Here is a 19,057-nt window from a genome sequence, read left to right on the forward strand (position 1 = left end):
TATACAGCCACACTTAAACTGTATGTGTCACTTCTGTTTGCGTACTGACAACGTAGCAGTGTTTCCAAAAGCAGGCCTACAGGTGAGTCTTGGTAATGTGAGGAAGCAATCATTGTTGTACAGCATAGGGGGTAAAGTAATGTTATGCTACATAAACAAAGACAGTGTGGTTTTACAATCCCTTACTGATCCAAACGTAGGGTTACTTTTAGAGCAAAATCCATTGCATTTAAGAGTCGAAAGTGATAGATGCTCTTACGTGGATCCAACCCAGAGTTTGTTTGTTTAAGCTGTTTATACCTGGGACATATACTTCACACACCAACAGTTAATTTATGACAGAGTCTGACTGACTGCCATGTCATCACAGCTGAAGACCCTTTTAACTATTAGCAGTGTCTCCAGCGAAAAAGAGACAGACTGTGGTCCACACCCAAACCAGCAAGCTGACTTCCTCAGAAGAGAGGAATGACTGGCGGAAGAGAACAGGTCAACAGTACTCGTAATGCTATACTCAGGAAGAGACACAAAGGCTGACTTGCTAAGCCTTTTGTGCCTCTGTAGTGCCGCCGTCTCATTTATGTTGCGTGGTACTGAATCACATTAAAGAAGATGTTCAAGAAGCACATCAGTAAGCAGGAAATGTGGCACTTATGAACAATATAAATGAAAGGCAGATGAATGGCAGAAATAAAACCCAGAAAATTAATAAAGGCTGGAAACAGATACGTAATGAAACAAACAGGAGGTGCATCATTGCTGACTATGTGCTCTACTGAATTTACTGAGGTCATCTTTGAAAACAACAGCAGATTTGTGCATGTATATTAGGAAAAAGTTGCAAGAGAGAAGACAACTTTTTGAACTATTTTTATACTGAAGCCCATTAGCAGCATACGTAGATTCATATGGTGCAGAAAAATGCTAAGACTACATCTTGGAAAGCTTTCCAAACGTCAACTATTTATAGCTGCCCCTCGTGATGGTGGATGGTTGTTTAAAAATGATACAAACCATGAGAATGTCTCCTTTTTAAATTACACAACTGTGAGCAAATCCAAAAGGTAATAAAGAAACAACCTGCTTTGTATGCTAAATATCAGCTGCAACTATTTCAACTGTTCGGGGTATGCTGTGTGATTACATAATAAGGGAGCGAGGACTAAGGTAGCAGTTAAGATTCAGGAAATATAGCCTGAATAATAGTCATTGGAGAGCAGGCAAGAGCCCTTTTAAATTTTCAAGTAATAAGAGCAGAACCTTAAAGCATGGAAACAATTGCTCAAACTACAGAGCAGTGAGAAAAGAGGCTAAATTCAGGGTGGCTGATGATAATGTGATGTCTTATTTAGAATGGTGCAGCACAAAGACCTGAGAAGGTGCCACGTAATGCATACTTATTCAGAACAGTCCTTTATTTGTAGGTTGGCAAATCAGTCAGAATATGTAACATATAAAAAAATGAAACCTTCTCTTTATATATCCATTCACCAACATGTATGTTGGTAACCATTTTGTTTTCCAGCAGCATGTCCTTACCCCCAAAAGCTTCCCGTTTTGAATCAAATTAGCATGCAGTGTTGGCTCACGGGCACACCATAAACAGGGCCGCTTTTGTTAATTATCCACGGATCTCAGTATAACAAAGAGTGTTCCTACTTGCCTTTGGCTAAGTTACCTTCAGATACAGAGGGCAAACTTAAGTTCCATATAACAAAAAGAAGTAAATGTACACAAGTACATATATATGATGTCTTTTTCTAGAATCAATACTCTAATAGCTCTTACAAAATTCAGTTGTTTCATGCATATGTAATTTATGTCCAACACTGTACAGTAGATTTCAGCTCAATAAAGAGCAACACATCATTCCTCGTGTGTTATTCACCTCTGCGTCAGAGATTTTTAATGTAATACTGTGCGACACATCAAAACACAATATGCATTCATATGCCTAATGTGAGAGTCACAGAAAGGCCTTCTGCTGCATTTCTTAGTCACTTTATTTTCTGTCATAATACTTTTACTTTCTTCTTGCCATAACGGGTCATTTTAAGCTGCTCAACTAAACAAAAAACATTTGGGCTGAGGCTTGGCAATATTCCGTGATATTACATCCACTGAGAAGGCATGCAACCATGCGCCCCCAGTCTTCTCATGTTCGGCTACGCAAAGGGTTGATGACAAGCAGTGAGGGACACTTCTAAAATGAGTGCATCTTCAGCAACCCATTATCGCCGTCCCAATCTGCTCCAGCGTGACACTAATGCCAGAGGAACGGTTTGTCCTCTAGACATACAGGGGCCGCTGCACTGACTGTATCTATTCAGTGATACAGTACCTCCACCATGCATCCTGGAGGTGCTGACATGCAACTATCTGTTTCAGTGGGAACGCAGATCAAGAATGGTCAAAGAAAACTGAGACACTGACAACATCAACACAGCTCAACAGAATTCAAGACGACAGTTATCTAAAAATAATTAGTACTATAGAACATAAACATTCTGACTACTACTACTACTTTGACCTACTGAAAATACACAAACAGTAATGAGTAACAGAAAACGAATACATCAGGCGGTGTGCTGATGTAATAATATTTTTTACTCACTGCCAAATGCAGCGTGAGGTGTAGACAGTTTCACTGGTGCCAGACAGTACTGCAGTGGGTGGTTTCCCCTGTGACTCAAATCTCAATAGTGTCTGTATCGTGCCTTGTTGGTCACTGAAGCCCATAATCACAGTGTTTTGTCAAAAACTAAAGGCTAATCAGGGAGGAGGAGAGGGGCTCCACCTGCCCATCAGTCAGTCACATTCATCCCCTCGGGTGAAGACAACTCTAGTGGTGAGGTGTGTCTGCCCAAACAAGCTGTGGTATTGAAAGCTCAGCTCACACTCTGCGTGACTATCAGCGCGCCTCATGAATGTGATCTTCACAAAAGATGACGACATGTTGCAGACAACTTCAATGAGAAGCCACATTTTCCGCTTCCTTTGAAGTCAGCCCTGTATTTGTTTTTCAAGACTTGAGTGTACTAGGACAAAAAGGAATATGTGGCTGTAGTAAAAAAAAAAAACAGTCCTGTACATATTCATAATATGTTGATAAAATGTATCATCACATTTAACCACAGGTTACCTTCTAGGTCACAGAAGCAATAATTATATGTGTATGAAATGTTCTGTGACAATGCCTATTTTTACCTTTTATGCTGGAGTATGTGTCCGCAGAAGGTGAAGAGTATATTTAAGGTTGTGCGTCATTATTTTCCTAAAGTAAGAAACTATTAACCATCATAACTGGCATGCACACACTATCATGTTGTCTCTGATTATTTGACCAGAGGATGAAAACCCATGGAGTTAATTCAAAATGACACATTTTAAAATGTGAATATGGAACTACTTACTACATGTATAATACATGAGATATAATATATTGTTTAACTGAACAAACATGACTGAAAAAGGTTCAGCTTCAGCTTTTTCCAATCTTCCTCTAAATTGCACTCTGTCACAAAATGTGCTAAGACAGTTGAGAGTGCTTAGGGAGATCTGGTATGTTAAGGATTCACACTAGTTGGAAACCTGCACTGCCTAAATTAACCCCATACAAGTCTGTCATTATGCTGCTGCTGCCTGCCTGCCAACACGTTTTCATAACCATCACCACTGGCTCCATGTTCATCTACTTCTTTAGCCTTGTCCTGGACGTTTAAATGTTTAGTGTTAAATTGAATTTAACACTAATATCAGAAACAGAACTTTATAAATGCCACTGGTTCTCAATCAACTGCTCATGTTAACAGCTCAAACAACATCTTGCATATTGGGCGCACACAATGCACTAAGTTAAAATTAATAAAAAGAGCCAGTCAGCTGCAACACTGAAAAAAAGACATAAAAAAGACTAAAAAGACATATTTGAAACCAGAATATTATTAGCATCCTAGTATCTGAGCCTAACTACCACTGTGCCTGGGAACAGTATCCCTCAGGCGATACATTCGGGGGATATATTAGGTAGATTTGCCCTTCATGACTATCAGAGGAAAGCATCTGTCTCCCATCTGAGGCTTCAAGATACCCATTTGTACAGTTTGAAATGGATTAGCACCCTGTGGTTGACAAAGACAAAAAGCTTCAAAGAAATTAACTATTAAACAGGGCTGTCTAGTTAAATATTCATTTTAATCCAGCACTGAGAAAGAGATTCGCATCAAGTCCTTTTTGTGCCATCTTGATAGGTAATTAAAAAGGAAGTTCCAGCTGATCTAACAGCTTGGTGGACACGATCAAAACAAAAACTGAAAACTATCAATGTCAAAGATCGAACTGTGCTTTTGTTTTAGCTAAGCTGCTGGAAAACATGATCTTAAGATCAGCATCTGCGTTAACAAAGGGATTTTTTGTTGTTAAATCGTCCATTTGGCTGTGATGTGTTTGACCTTTAACTCTAAAAAGCCCCCCACAGAAATGCCCAAAACATAATCCTCTGACAGACAAAACATTTTAGTACAATTATTTTACACAGCCAGTAGAACTAATGACAAACACTGACACTTTTCTGCCTTCAGATATCTATGAAGCTTTTAATGCAACAAAAACAAATACAGGACACCCTCAGTATAGAAGATATGTAGAAGATATCCAGTCCAATTCATCAAACAGACTACGAATGGTATGAGAATAGTGGGAGGTTAATTCACAAGGAGAATGAAAATAAACTGCACAAAATGGATAGCAATGCCATCATGCTGGAGGTATTCTATAGCAGCCATTTGAAACCATATCTTCTGTCACTATTTCTCAGCAGGGAGCAGACACAAATGCAGTAGTAGAAGGATTTCATTGTCTTTGAACACTGCAATGGTTGGTGGGGTTTTAGTGGCTTTGAGGTCTTGTTACAACTAATGATTCTCTCAAGAGGACCCATGTTATGTGAAGTACCCCAAACTATAACGAGAGGAGCCATATCCTAGAAAATTGTTGTGGCAGCCTTGACTGTTGGGGCCCAGTAATGCTGTCGCCAACTGAGCCCGATCTAGACTGCTACCACCTACTGTGCTGCTGATGGACCACTATCTACACCCTCAGCCATAACAAAATAGATCTGTAGGAAGTTGGCAAGCATCACTGTAATCACAGTGAACCATCTTAGAACTAAGTGAAGCATAAAAACCAACAGAAGATAACATCTAATCATTGTCTGTAACACTGATATCATGCATATCTTTCTTGTACATTTATTAGCCATGTAAAATGTTACTTTAATTTCAACTAAATATATTTATCAATAGACACTAAAAGCTGCCTGATCTTCCCAACATGTAGAAGTTGTTATATTAGTGTTGATCAATCTCCTATTACATACAAATGACGTTATAAAAAACACTATTTATAGAAAAAACTACAATTAATACAAAATGAATTTGATGTGGAGGTGATTCAAGCTGAGTCACCATCCAAACTACATAGTCTGTGTTTCATTTTAAATAAAATGTGCTGAGAGTCCAGAGCCAAAAAGAAAATATGTCTCAGCCCTAACGCTTTCTGACTGCACAGTTTTCGAAACTTTTAACTATGCTGATTTAACAGAATTCTCACCAAGTGAGATTTAAGGACATTTATTAAAACCAGCTTGAAAACTTGGATCAGTCGGGTCAAAAAATACATGATAGTGGTTTATGCTTCAAAGAAGGGGCAATTCATTATGTGTAATCATGTGAGATAATTTCCTGGTTTGACTCAGATCACATTTCAGGTGGCAACACATCAATCTGACCTCCAAATGCTGGGGTAAATATGATTAACAAGATGACTGCCACTGCAAACAATATAACAATAAAGATTAGAGATCTTTATTGTTGAACTGTGAGGACAAAGCTTGCATTTTAATAGCATGTGCTTGAAATAGTAGTTTGTGATGTCAGTAGATGCTCAGCAGCTTGACAATGCTGTTAAGTATCAGTTTCCACTTGAAGAAAGGGGTTTATATAATGCCACTGCAATGTGTGAATAAATATAAATGATATCTGATATCTATTACAACTATTTAACTACAAACTATTCACTCAGTTGTTATGGTGCCATAACAGTTATATTCAAAGATCCAAATAAGTGTAATGATTGCTCTTGATTGGCTTTTTATTTTTATTTCAATAAACTGAAGTACTGTAGATTTTTAAATTAGCTTTTAGTAATAAACCAAACATCATAACACACTAATAACACTGTCTGCAGAAACTATTCCCATCATGTTCACTGATATTCTCTTACACTCAAAAGGGCTGACCAAGATGCACTAGTAAGGAAGCATGCAGGAGGGTAAATAATGCATGCCCGCACAGGACAAGAGAGAAGGATGTATCTGGGCTGGGGGCTTGTGGGGGCTCACTTATGCGTGCCAGCACCAGACAGCTCACCACAGGATAGACGCAGACACAAAAGAAAACTCAATGTCGGCACGAAAGCAGAAATGACACCAGACAGCCACACAACAAGCCAGCCTGAATTTTCATCAAAACAAATATGCAGGTTGACATGGTGTGACTTACACTATAGCTTCCACCACCGTCAACGTAGTCAAGCAGTACTTATTTGACGTTAAGGGCCATATCAGGTCCTCAAGCGTCCCTGGGGTCTTTTAGGCTCCAGCCTGAAAATCTCGACTGACCCAATTATCCAATTAGCTAAAGTAGTGGCAAGAGGGGAAGGTGATGATGGCTGCTACACCTGCTGAGGATGTGTCTGGTGTGGGGCCCAGGCACCCTAAAGGCTAGAACAACCAGCACTTTTTGAGCTGATAGTAGCTAGTTATTTTAGGAGTGAAGTCTTTGGAGGGACTTGCAGAAAGCTGAGCTATTTCAACTTCTCTTGAGTTTTACCCTTCTGCAGATGACCACATCCACACACGCTTTAACGTAAATCTAAAGACCAAGATGTTGGTGTCAGCAAATATGTTCGAGAAAAGTCACAACCTATGAAAGCTACTTACAATAGAAACTCAAATAATTACATCCCTTAGCTGTTGGACCTGCTAGTCCTCTCTGGCTGCACAACAGACATGACAGCATTAAGCCATTTGACTGTGGTGAGAAACTCTAGATGGTGACATGCCATTGTTACGTGACTCCAAGTGCTTACACCCTCCCGTCAGTTTCCTAAATAGAGTAACATTTTAAAAAGAAACCACAACATTTCTGTTTGCCCTATGGGCACTTCCCAATGGGACAAAGAGCAGCCTTGGCTTTTGACAGCTTCGCTGAAAGTCTGCCTGCAACTTTCAAGAGTCAAAGCAGTTTTCTCTCCCTCAAGGCATTTTCCTCCTTTCCTCTAGGTAATTCAACAGTTGTGTGGTCACATACTTGCGCACTCCCAAACTTCTTTAGATGCAGTGTATTAAGGGATTAGGGCACAGGAGCCGAATCCATAGGAAGTGATCTTTCTCTTCTTTGATTTGTTTGTTAAGCTTTTGTTTGATTTTTCATTTGAAAAGACATCTAGATTTGCCACTAATGGTAAAACACAAATGTTTTTAAGATGAAAGGGATCAAAATGAAGAATAACCCTGGCAGGAGATCTAAAGATAGGATGCTATTCTTCGCCATTCCACTTTTTCTGTTTAAGATTAAAAATAACAAACGGATGACCATGTGCTGAGATCAAGTACACTGAGGTGAGGGTTTGTCGAGCCGACAGATCATGAGTGTTTTAGTTCATTGAAGAGAGGTGCAGAGTACCACCACAGTGGCAGTGCAACAGGCAATTACATGTCACACATGACATCCCTGGTGCTTCTATGTGTGTAATTACACAGAAGAAAATTACATTCTTCTCCAAACAAAGCAATGCCAAAAATGACATTGTATGTTGACAGGCACATATTTTTCATACCAGACAAGCACACAAGACAAGTTGGCGCACAAGACAAGTTGGTAGTGGTGAGTCACTACCAACCACAACCAGGTTAACCAATGCTTATGTTTACTAATAAACCCTTACCCCATAAACTACCTTTTAAATTTAATATGGTGTCTCTGATGAAGAGGGTTAGTGTTCAGGGACATCCCAATTGTGAAAGCAAAATTCACTAATATTCCATCCAGATCACCACACAGTTCACTATTTACCCTGTGAATTATAAAAATACCATACATTCAAGCAAAGACCACTTTTTAACCACAAACTTGTCATATAGTCATATATCTCTTCATATCATTTTCATTACTATTGCATTACTTTACTATTGCAAAAAAACAAAATACTAAAACTAAAATTGTTTCCAATACTTAGGCCTACAGAATATTTACACCTTTCTTAAATCATAAAGGTCCTGACCATTTGTACGTCCATAGTTGTTTTTTTTTTAACATGCATATCAAATTTGCCACTAGAATTTGTGTTACATCTGCTCTGAATTTTACCTCTGCTCATGCTTCACCTTTACTGTAGGTTTGAAACTAGACCTGACTATGGGAGGCAAAGAGAAAGGCAATGAAAGGCGAATAACATTGTTTCAGTGAAATATGAAGCCTTGTCTTATCCTAACCTCAGGCTGAGTTATTGGAGAAAATAAAGACTGACATGACTGATGTGAAGGTAGGCCCACAGATAACCCAGTAAGGGATCGAGTTTGATAGTATTTTATCAAATCTTAATCCAGTTCTAAATCTGCTTATCAAATTCAAATCCTTTAAAATCACTCTCAAAATGTCTCTTTACGATTTCGTGTTTTTAGGCTGTGATAGAGGCAAGAATTAAGAAACGTCGTGTGGCCTGCAAGTGAATTTCTCTGAGGTCTTACTATGGCTGCAGCACCATGTTGTTGGTGTTCTATGAGTCTGTGAAGCCCAGTGTCATCTTCTATACTCTACTAAACACTACTCAACATGAAGATGGTGGACACTCACAGGCTAGACAAATTAATCAGGAAGGTTGGCTCTGTACCCTCTACATGTTGTGGCTAACACAAAGGATGCTGTCTAAACTTCCCTCAATCCTGGACAATCTCTCCCACCCACTACACAGTGTGGAGAGAGGGAGCATGTTCAGCCAGAGACTGATTAATGTCAAGTGCTCAACAGAGCACCACAGGAGATTCTTTCTCCCAGTGGCCATTAAACTGTACAACTCCTCCCACTTCGTAAGGGGGAGTAACTGAAGATGGATTCAAAATATTTAACTGTTATTGGATCACCACATCTTCACCTACAACTTTTGACCATCATTATCCATATTTATATCATCACTGTTGTTGTACTGCATTCCACCCCTGACCATCATAGACCTTTTTATCCAACTTTATATTTACTCGTTATTATTGAGTTCTTCAGTTTTTTGTTTTTTTTTTTATTTGTGTTATTTTGCATTTGTGTTTGTGTTGTGGCTCTTTCAGAGAACAGCTGTTACAAGGCAAATCAATTTACTTCTGGAAGTTTTTGGAATCTTTGAAACTATTAACCTTAAGGCTTTAGGAATTCATGGGAAGTGTATGACTGATAGCAAATAACCTCTCTTTTGTTTTCCTAGCACACTGGATAGTAGATAAATATTGAATTGATGAATCTGACGAATTTCCCATCTTGGAACCAAATTCAAAACAACAAAAATAGACTATTTAGACCTGACTACAAAAACAGAACATGGAACATGGCTGTTAGACTAAGGTATGGAGTTTGCCCCAAGGTTAGGAACCTGTAGTATAATTAAGGTCCTTGCCAAATAACAGGCAAGAGCCACTACTTAACAGAGTTCAATCAAGGGATGATGGAGAGGTCACCCTATATACTAATATTCTTTAGTTACGGGGCTAATTCACATACACAGTGTCAACACTAGGCAGCAGGGGGAGACCCCAAATATTCTAGGTATTCTAACTACACTCCTTTGTTTATAGCTTCAAGCTTTCAGCAGGGAAATAAAAACAGCATTATAGTCAGCTCAATGCATTTTTGAGATGTGTAGCCAAAGAAGAAACTCGGGTGGGTAAAAATGAGGATGCACTGGCTCTCTCAGCATTTTCTAACACAGGAAAAACTAAGTAGTACTAACACATTAATATGTGGGTGTCTGTCAACAAACAAGATCATGTTTGAATAACATTTCAACAAAAAAATCCATTATGCATTACAAGACTAACAGATATCTTGCCAGCTCTGAGACAAGTCACCATAACTTTCCTGCCAAAAGGAAATAGGTACTTAAAAAATAAAAAGATTATAGGCCACAAACATCTGTGCCGTTTAATGCAATCCCTGTAACAATTACATAAACCAGGTGTCTAATTTTTTTATTTATGCAGTTTTAAATTAGCTGTGTTTAAATGGATTTTACTTAACAACTCTAAAATCAAGGAGATAGTAGTGGATTTTAAAAGGTCTAAACCCCTTCCTCATCCAGTCAGCCTTTGTGGTGCAAACATTGAAGTGGCGCCAGCCTGCAAGTATCTGGGTGTGCACCTGGTCACTTCACACGGATGTGCAATAATAAAAAAATACAGTACACCGACCATTCCATACATAACATCCTAATACAACAGAGACATAGCTGCAGTGGACAACTCAAAGATACTGTACATTTGTATAATCCTGGAGAAACTCCTATCTTTATTAAAACTTGTTACTTGTGCCTGTAAACTTTAAAGTCAAAGAAAGCTTGAAAGACATTGATCATACACATATTGACTTATTCTGACTTGTGCTCTAATCCTACATGTCATGTTCAATGAGCCAAACACAAAACACATCCACATCACACATAGTAAAATTCATAAGCAAGGCCTTGTTTGATCTTGTTCAGAAGATAACTGACCTGGTTAATCGAATTGGCAGCACAAGAGGCAAGACCTGTTCCCAGAGAGGACACGAAGAACATGACTGGATCAAAGGGCACTGGAGCCATTGCATAGCCAGCTGCTGCAGTTGTAACCACCAAAGCTGAAATTACCAAGCAAACATCAGAGACAATAATTTAGAAGTGTTCTTTTGGCATTTCCGTTTAGAGTAACAGGAAAAAAGCATTGTAAGTGCTATGCTTTCTTGTTATGTAGGTCTTATTATCTTATTATTATTATCTGATTATTTTAATCAGTCATCAACGATCTGTCTGACAAAATGCCTTGGAGTGATCAGAGTGGTGAAACATGTAGAACGGAATAAGTAGGTGAAAAGGCGTGAGGGTGATCACAATAAAAGAGAAACCACAAGTTCTACATTATAGTTACAGTATCTACATTCCAATATTAAAATACAATACATACAAATGTGAATAATTAATGGGTGAACCTGTGCAAGTGACCCTGTGATGCATTTGAACTTTTTAGCAGTTCAAGAGAGCAGTAAGTTAGATTATAAAATGTAAAAATACAGTTTTAGTGTTTCTGTTTTATATAAAATCTTCCAGATATCAGATATTTACTCTCTTCTAGTGCAACATTCCTCACCGCATCGCTGGTGAGGAGTTCATCTGTGTTTAAAAAAATATTTTTATATTAAAGTACTTCAAATTAGTCACATATTTACACAATTTATACATTTTTTTATATAAAGTAAGTATTTCTTTCTAAGATTCAGTTAGTAAATTATTGTATTTTATTAATTGGAAAAACTACCAAAAGAATATATTGGCCATCATCCTTCCTAAAAATCATTACTGGCCATTAAAAAAACTTGACAGTCCAACTTACTTCTTAAATTTTGTCAGATGAACCACTATCCTTTTTTGCTGCATTTTGTACACAGAGCACTAGAGGAACAACAGCATGACAGGCTGTAAACATGTACTGTGCACTATACCTGTAAGTTTGATTTTGGCAAGCCTGGCATAGATATCCGGTAAGTCGCTAACATTAACCTTGTGCTGCTTCCACTGTCTGTCTAGACGTGTCTGCCTTTCTTCATCTGTCTCCACCTGGACATGTGCAGTCTCATTTGAAGTCACAGCTGTATTGGATATAGAATCTTTCTGTACTGCCACATCTTCTGTGGTGAGCTTGAAGGTGGATATTTCAGGCTGTGCATCAGCTTTTGTGACAGCAGGATCAGTAGTTGGTATTCTTTCCACATGTCTTTCAACACTGTCATCTCTTTCATCGTCAATGGACAGTACAGGTGCCTGTTTTAAGGTGGCACGTTGGTGAAGCTCACTGTTGTTCTTTGTTACATACTGAAAGGAAAAGAAAGTGATATCAGTGCTCATTCAAGAATCTATGGTTAAAAAAAATGTATGTGGTTTCGGGAAAATTACCTGCCGTTTAAGGAAGTTGAGATACTGGTAAGTCAACCAGTTTGATGGATCTCTTCTGTGCTGCTGAATAAGGCTATGAGCAGTCTGGTTACATCGATGAACATTTAGGACTAATTTCTGTTTCACACTTACACCAATTAACCCTATAAGAGGTACAAGACATAAGGTGGGACAAAAAACAAAACAAAACACTGATTTAGTCACATGCAGGGTAAAATCAAACAGAACTAAGTTTAAATAGCACGTAAACACTCCGTAACCCCCCCTGAGGCCATAACAACAAACTGCTTATAACAGCAGAAACTGTTCTGCTACAAATCAAAGTCTCAAACTGGAAACTTTGAGTACAAAAGCACTAGACCCAGTTCTTATGGATCCCTGTCCTACACACAGCCGATTACCTGAATAAGGTGTGTTCAGTCAATCAGAAGCTGGAAGAAACCAGTTCACTTCATGAAGATAGTATGGTATTAATGGTATAATGTGTCTATGTATTTATTGCTGAGGTTGCATTTGCAAATGATGTGGATGAAATATTAAAATACACTGAAAACCACAAGGTAACAATAGTAATAATAGTTATATTAACATTTTTCTAGCTTAATTACAGTCTTTCTGAGTGTTCTGTGTAATTCAAAATTAAGCATTATGGTTTCTGTAAAGCTATTATTTGTGGCGCAGCTGCTGTGTTGGAATTCATTATTATTTTTGCAGGTGTACCAAATACAGTGGCAACAGTGTATGGTTAAGCTCAGACAAAGTTACACAGCTAACTAGTGACGTTCACGTAATCAGCTGCTAGCTACTGCTAGTACCTTTAGCTCAAAACAAAAACATTACAACATAACAATAACGTGCAACAGATCATGCCGTCATGTGACACGCTAATATTCACCTTTTGCATAACATTAGTTTTAGGTGATTCAACTTTAGGGTCATTTTAATATACAGTAAGAGGTGTTTTTAATCGTACATCAGCAACATCGCGTAATAACGCAGTTGATGAAATAATTAAACAATAATACTGTGTTGTCATTCAACTTGTCCTTAAATTTAAAGCTTACGTGCTTTAATGTCTCGACATCCTACAATTACGGGGGAAGTAGCTAAAGATGGCCAAAAGAAACCACTTATTATTTAACTGGATTTCTTTATACAGATGCAGGTGACTTTTATCTAAGGTCACTTCTACCCTCTTAACAATCATCTCAGATGCTAACCGGTTAGCTACATGCTATATTAGCCGGCTAGCTTCCGTCTTAGATTCAATGGTTGTTTTTAGCAAACAAAAATAAGTTTGCATTAAAATGCAACATTATGCAAAACGAAACGTCGCGTTTCCTCTGGTATTACCTGACAATCTGCAACATGGCGATTTAAACATGTTCTCGAAGGATAAAATCGGCTTCGATTTCGACCCCTTCACATGCTGCAAGCCGCCATTTTGACCTCGTCAGCCAAAGAGAATCACTTCCGGGGCAAGAGACGTCAAGCAGCCTGCGCTGCTGCAGTGACGGAGACACTGAAGGTTATTATGAATTCCCAGGATTTATCTTCTTAGATGAAATGTTTGTGCTTTTTATTCCACTACAAATCCCTGATAACGTACAAGCTATTTTAAAAATTACATTTTACGAGAAAAATATATAATATGTAGGCTAGTCAGTTGAAAGAGGGATGTCTGGCTGATTGTGATGGTCATTTCCAACTTTTTCTTTTTCAGTAAATAGACTCACAGTCAGATTAAATAAATACATTAATTAAATAAATATTATTATTATATGTGTGTGTGTATATATATATATATATATATACTAAGTTTGAGGAGATGAACCACTGTACTGAAACATGCAATCATGTTTTATTATCTGTTTATATATATTACATATTACATATATTATTTGTTTATATATATATATATATATATACTAAGAGTTTAAAATTTTCTTCCACCTGAATCAACTACAACGTTAAAATGCTGCTTGATCAAATTCATTATACTGCAGTTGTAGCTATTATTTACTACATTTTGCTGCTAATATGTATATCTCTACTTATTGTAAGTATAATTTTCTACATGTACCACAATGGTATAGTTTTTCCTGTCTTGTTTTGCTACTTTACAAAATGAAACAATAAAGTGCTTTGCTACTTCATCCACTACCATGTGTGGTAATGATATAATTAGATATAAGATTACTTATAAAATTACATCCGCATAATCTGATCAGCTCCTTTGTTTTACTGATGTTTAGGTGAAGATGGTTGAATGTCAACAGTCCACAAAACTGAATTCATCCATTATTAAAGACCTCCGCTTTGAAAGCTAAAAATGTCTACTCCTGTAAAAAGAATTATGTAGTGTATTTTGTGTTCAGAAGTCAGGTTTTTCAGAAATTCCCTTACAATGTGATCTGCAAAGTTGCACAAAGCTCAGGCTTGCATACTTGACTAATACAACAGATTATGATTCTCATTATGGTTCTTTTAATTCTGTGTTGATGCACTGTAATTCAATATCTGTCTTTTTGCCTCCTGCCCCTGTGTGTCCAGTGACTGGCCGTCGCTTTTTGGCTTGTTATTTATATGTATGATCATCTCATTGGCTCTGGTTGCTACAGCCAACAAGATGAAACCTCCTGATTAATGTCCTTTTCACTTTGCCCCCTGGCTTTAGTCAAACAAAGATAATAAAACATGATTGCATGTTTCAGTGCAGTGGTTCATTTCCTCAAACAATACGATTTTATAGAAGGGACGTTATGATGGTGAGCTGATTGTAGAAATCTTCTACAGGAAAAAAGGGGAAAAACATTCTTTGTTTACCTATAATCACTTTTAAAGGAAATCTGTTTTTGCAGTGAGCGTGTACTGTCCAAGTGCAGTTCATTGTTCAGTATTCAGTTTACATTGAATCATGGGATATGTGTGATATGCAAATATCCTTCACAAGAGTTGTCTGGGAATGCAAAGCAGTCCAAGCGGAGCATATCCTCTGATTCATCTCCCTCATTCCACTCTACTGCCAACTCCTTCTTCTCAGCAAAGATTATGTGGTGTAATCTTCATGCACCATCAAGATGCAGGAGCTGATGAATGCCAACAATACACACACGGCCATCCCAGACCCAGCACAAGGGCATCTTTATTGCAAAAGATAACCATTATGTGCTGTTCTACAAGATTTCATTCCGCACCGACCCGGTGAACCTATTTAGGTCTGGTTTCAATGTGAGTGCTGAAAAGAAGGTTTATTGCTGGGTTTTACACCATATTATTTATGTCTAGGGCACTGTACTACAATTTCAATGTTCCATATTTGCTTCATTTTACTTCAACAGGGCTGCAGGAAAGGATCAAACTTGCCAAGTTTATGGCTGTGTTCGGCACTGCATCAAACCATAATCTTTTGTACAGCAATCTGTAGACTACCACTACTGTTGACTGACATCCTTAACTGAATGTCTAAGGCTCACGGGAGGGTTGACTGTGTTCAGGATTACACAGTCAGCCCTCCTATACTGGTCTGGAATTGAATAATATTTGTTTATTGCATTAAGTCCAGGAATAGTTTAACGTCTGCCAATAAATGTGTGTTGAACTAATACCCCAGAATGAATTCCAAGGAACTCCTTGTGCCTTTGCCCAACCATTTGTCTGGCAGTCCTGGCTAATGCATTTTGATGATATAATTTAGTCTTCAGTATGCGTGTGTACATTACCAGTATATCTTTCAATCACAAACACAATCTATTAGTGAGGATTTGTGGTGACATCAAGGATGTGTTATTACACGATGCACTACAGTGAGTTAAGACAAAGGCCTAAAATGCCTCCAATGCCTTCTGACCATAAGGTGGACCAAAAGAAAAGACCTAAAGAACAGATGGACAAAATAGAGTGGAATGGCCCAGTGACAATAGGAGGAGTTTGTGAGGTCTGCTCTACCCAAAGAGGTCTTTCAAAAGACCTTTACAGTTATTCTACCTCTGGTGGTGGTCACAGTATGAGAGCCTTTTGTCATGCTGCTTTCACTGCATCTTGATAAAATGAAAACATCCTCTCCAGAGAGAGACAAAGGACACAAAGGAAATTCACAGGCTTGAATTGTGTCAGGGTGATGACACATAGTTTATCAGAGTAGAAACAGGCTGATGTCAGCCAGGGAATGCTAGACTTGTAGTGGCATCTAGTTGCAGGATAGGTTTGGATTTTTGTGTAATTGGAGCAATTGTAGAATTGTAAAAAATAAAAATAAAACAATAGTGTAAAGTACTTGTTTTTCCTTTAAAAAATAACTAATGATGGCTTCAAATCCTTTTTTATCTTAGTCAAAGGATTTTCAGATGTTAACAAAGTTAATGGACTGCTACATTGGTGGCATCTCTCGCTGTTTGGCTGTCTGTGAAGCTGGTGTGGTAACAGGAAAATGGGGCTCTTAAGCAATTTCAAGGGTCCAGGGGTTTACTCAGTTTTTCATATTTGACACAGCTTCATTCTACTTTGTGGTGAAAAGGTGGCTTACTGAATCAACTGAAGGTAGATTAGGCCCCAGGTTGTGTAAGCAAAGTGCTGAAAGCTCATTAAGAGACAGTAATAAGTTACTCTACGCACACAGCCTGCTGCCCACATATGACCCCCACAAAATGGCCGAATCATTTTTTATTCTAGTTTTACATGTCTCACACTGGGAATCCCACAAAACGCCTATAATGAGACACTTACCTCCCAGGACGCTCCAATAAATGGCCCAGTCCAACAACAGAGGTCTCCCAAACCTGTCATCACTCCAGTTCATCTGTTCTGATTTACAAGCACTGTCCCAGAGGCTTTAGTGCCATCACTAATCCCACGGGGATGGCCATTTGAATGGCAGTGGAGTCAGACCTCCTCCAAAAACAGAAAGAGGCAGACAGTGCCGTATAACTCCAAGCAGAAACAGATGCAGAGAGGCTCTCTTTTTTATAATTGATTTTCAAGGGCAACATCTTGTTGTCATAGTTTGTCTAACGAGCCCCTGGCTGGCGCCCTGTTGCTTGTCAACCACAGGGTGTCGGTTGGAGCAACCATTCACCACCCTACCCCCACTGGGATGGCAGCATGCAAGAATACTGACATCACCCATGGAATTTCCCTATGACACTGACTCCTGTCCTCTTTTAAAATGCATACAGCCTTGTTTTTAAAGGTATTTTGAGTTGGCAAAGCATCCAAAACATCCGGGAAGAACTGCTGTGGTCCCCAGCTGTTAGTCTGACACTGGCCCTCTTTCCAAGTACAACAGGTATTCTCAGGACCTATGGCCGACCATGTTTATGTCTGAAATCACTGGTGACTTTACAGGCCTCCAAGACTAAGCCTCTAATTGGCTATGGATCATCAATCACACAGAGCAGCCCCTTTCACCCAAAGTCTCATCCAAACAGCTAAGAGGAATGAGACCCATGGAAAGGACTCTATGCCTCCCAAAGGCCTAAAGTAGGCTTTGGGAGAGGCAAGTGGTTTGTGAGAAAGCCACACTTGTTCCAGTTTAATACTGTCTGTCCTTTGTCTTTCTGACATGCATAGTTTACTTTCCCTCTAACGTTAGATGTGTCACTCCAGTTTATGATGAGGTTAAAGAGTATGGAATGCTTTTCATTGAAGCTCAAGATACACAGACGCGAATATACGCTATGGTAACCAAACGCTGGCTTTACAACTAGATTGATTCTCAATACATCCGTTAAATGTTGGTTCTAGGAAAACAGACAAACATCTGGCTTTTATTTGATCTTTTCACTTCTTTTATTCAGATTTATTATCTTGGTGGCAGCAAGTGGCAAATGACAGCTTTTTGTACTATTAATGTGGCATCAGACAAGGTGAAACAAACTTTGCTTTTTAAGTATGTCTGGGACCATCATGCAGATGCATGCTCTAGACAGGGTCATAGGGGTCATAACAACTTCTCAGCCGTTATTTGTTTTGGCTGAACTCTCAAAGTCCAGGATTTGGCTACAGTGTAATGTTGAGGCCACAAATTTGTCAAGAGGAATAAGCAGAAGTCCACAGCACATGCGGTTTATGGGGTCACAGAAGAGTCTCCACATTTCTTCATATCCAGCATGTGCAACACTCAGTGTGTTTTTTCCATTAGTCTGGGTGTGTTATTTATTAATTCCTTCATTTCCCTTTTTCTTCATTCTTTTTTCCTATTACCTTTCATTAATTTATCACAGCTATGGCAGTAGGTCAGGTTGCCTGATGTTTGTCCATGTGAAATGTGGGTAATGGAAGTCATAGAGGTTTGGAGGACATCAAGTCAGAAGACAACCACAAACAAATCTGGGTTATTGTGGTTTCATCTGCTCTATCATAAACACAAATAAACACAGTAAACAGAACTGAAGCCTGTCCATGTCCAATTCTCTTCAGTAACCGAGAGTAATCAGCTGTGTCATCCTAGTCATAAATCTCCACGTACGGCAGTGGCTCCCAGCCCAGATGGGAATAGGCCTTGTTCAGTTGCACTTGCCTCAGTGTCATAAATCCATGACCGTCTTTGCAGGATCAGTTTCCTGCTTTGTGTGTCTCTCCCAACAGAGAGGTACATGGGGGAGGCAAGGATATTGCAAGACCGCAGTCTCCTCAAGGAGTCAATTTGCAAAATGGACTGTATCGTCCTCCCTGCTGAAATAATGTTGGGTTTTGAGGCAATTTTTTACCATCAGATGCAAATTTGCTGCTTTGTCGCCACAATTGAAAGTCTGGGAATCAATATGAAAAACATGTTCACCCCCAGGTCAACATTTTAATGTTAAATTCT

At 38.7% G+C, this 19,057-nt stretch overlaps 1 protein-coding gene across 1 annotated transcript in view; it reads right to left on the minus strand.

The window, feature by feature from the left end:
- The window catches only part of LOC113156211 (protoheme IX farnesyltransferase, mitochondrial), a 28,901-nt gene extending 15,184 nt beyond the window's left edge, over positions 1–13,717 (minus strand). Inside the window, exons 1-4 of the mRNA XM_026351174.1 lie at positions 13,603–13,717; positions 12,250–12,392; positions 11,799–12,168; positions 10,816–10,940 (exon numbers count right to left, since the gene is read on the minus strand). Coding sequence (XP_026206959.1) covers positions 10,816–10,940; positions 11,799–12,168; positions 12,250–12,392; positions 13,603–13,633 — 669 coding nt within the window. The 5' untranslated portion in view covers positions 13,634–13,717. The remainder of the gene's footprint in view (positions 1–10,815; positions 10,941–11,798; positions 12,169–12,249; positions 12,393–13,602) is intronic.
- Positions 13,718–19,057: the final 5,340 nt, after the last annotated feature.

Source organism: Anabas testudineus, chromosome 19 (assembly GCF_900324465.2).
Source record: "Anabas testudineus chromosome 19, fAnaTes1.2, whole genome shotgun sequence".
In the NCBI taxonomy this organism is placed as follows: Eukaryota; Metazoa; Chordata; class Actinopteri; order Anabantiformes; family Anabantidae; genus Anabas; species Anabas testudineus.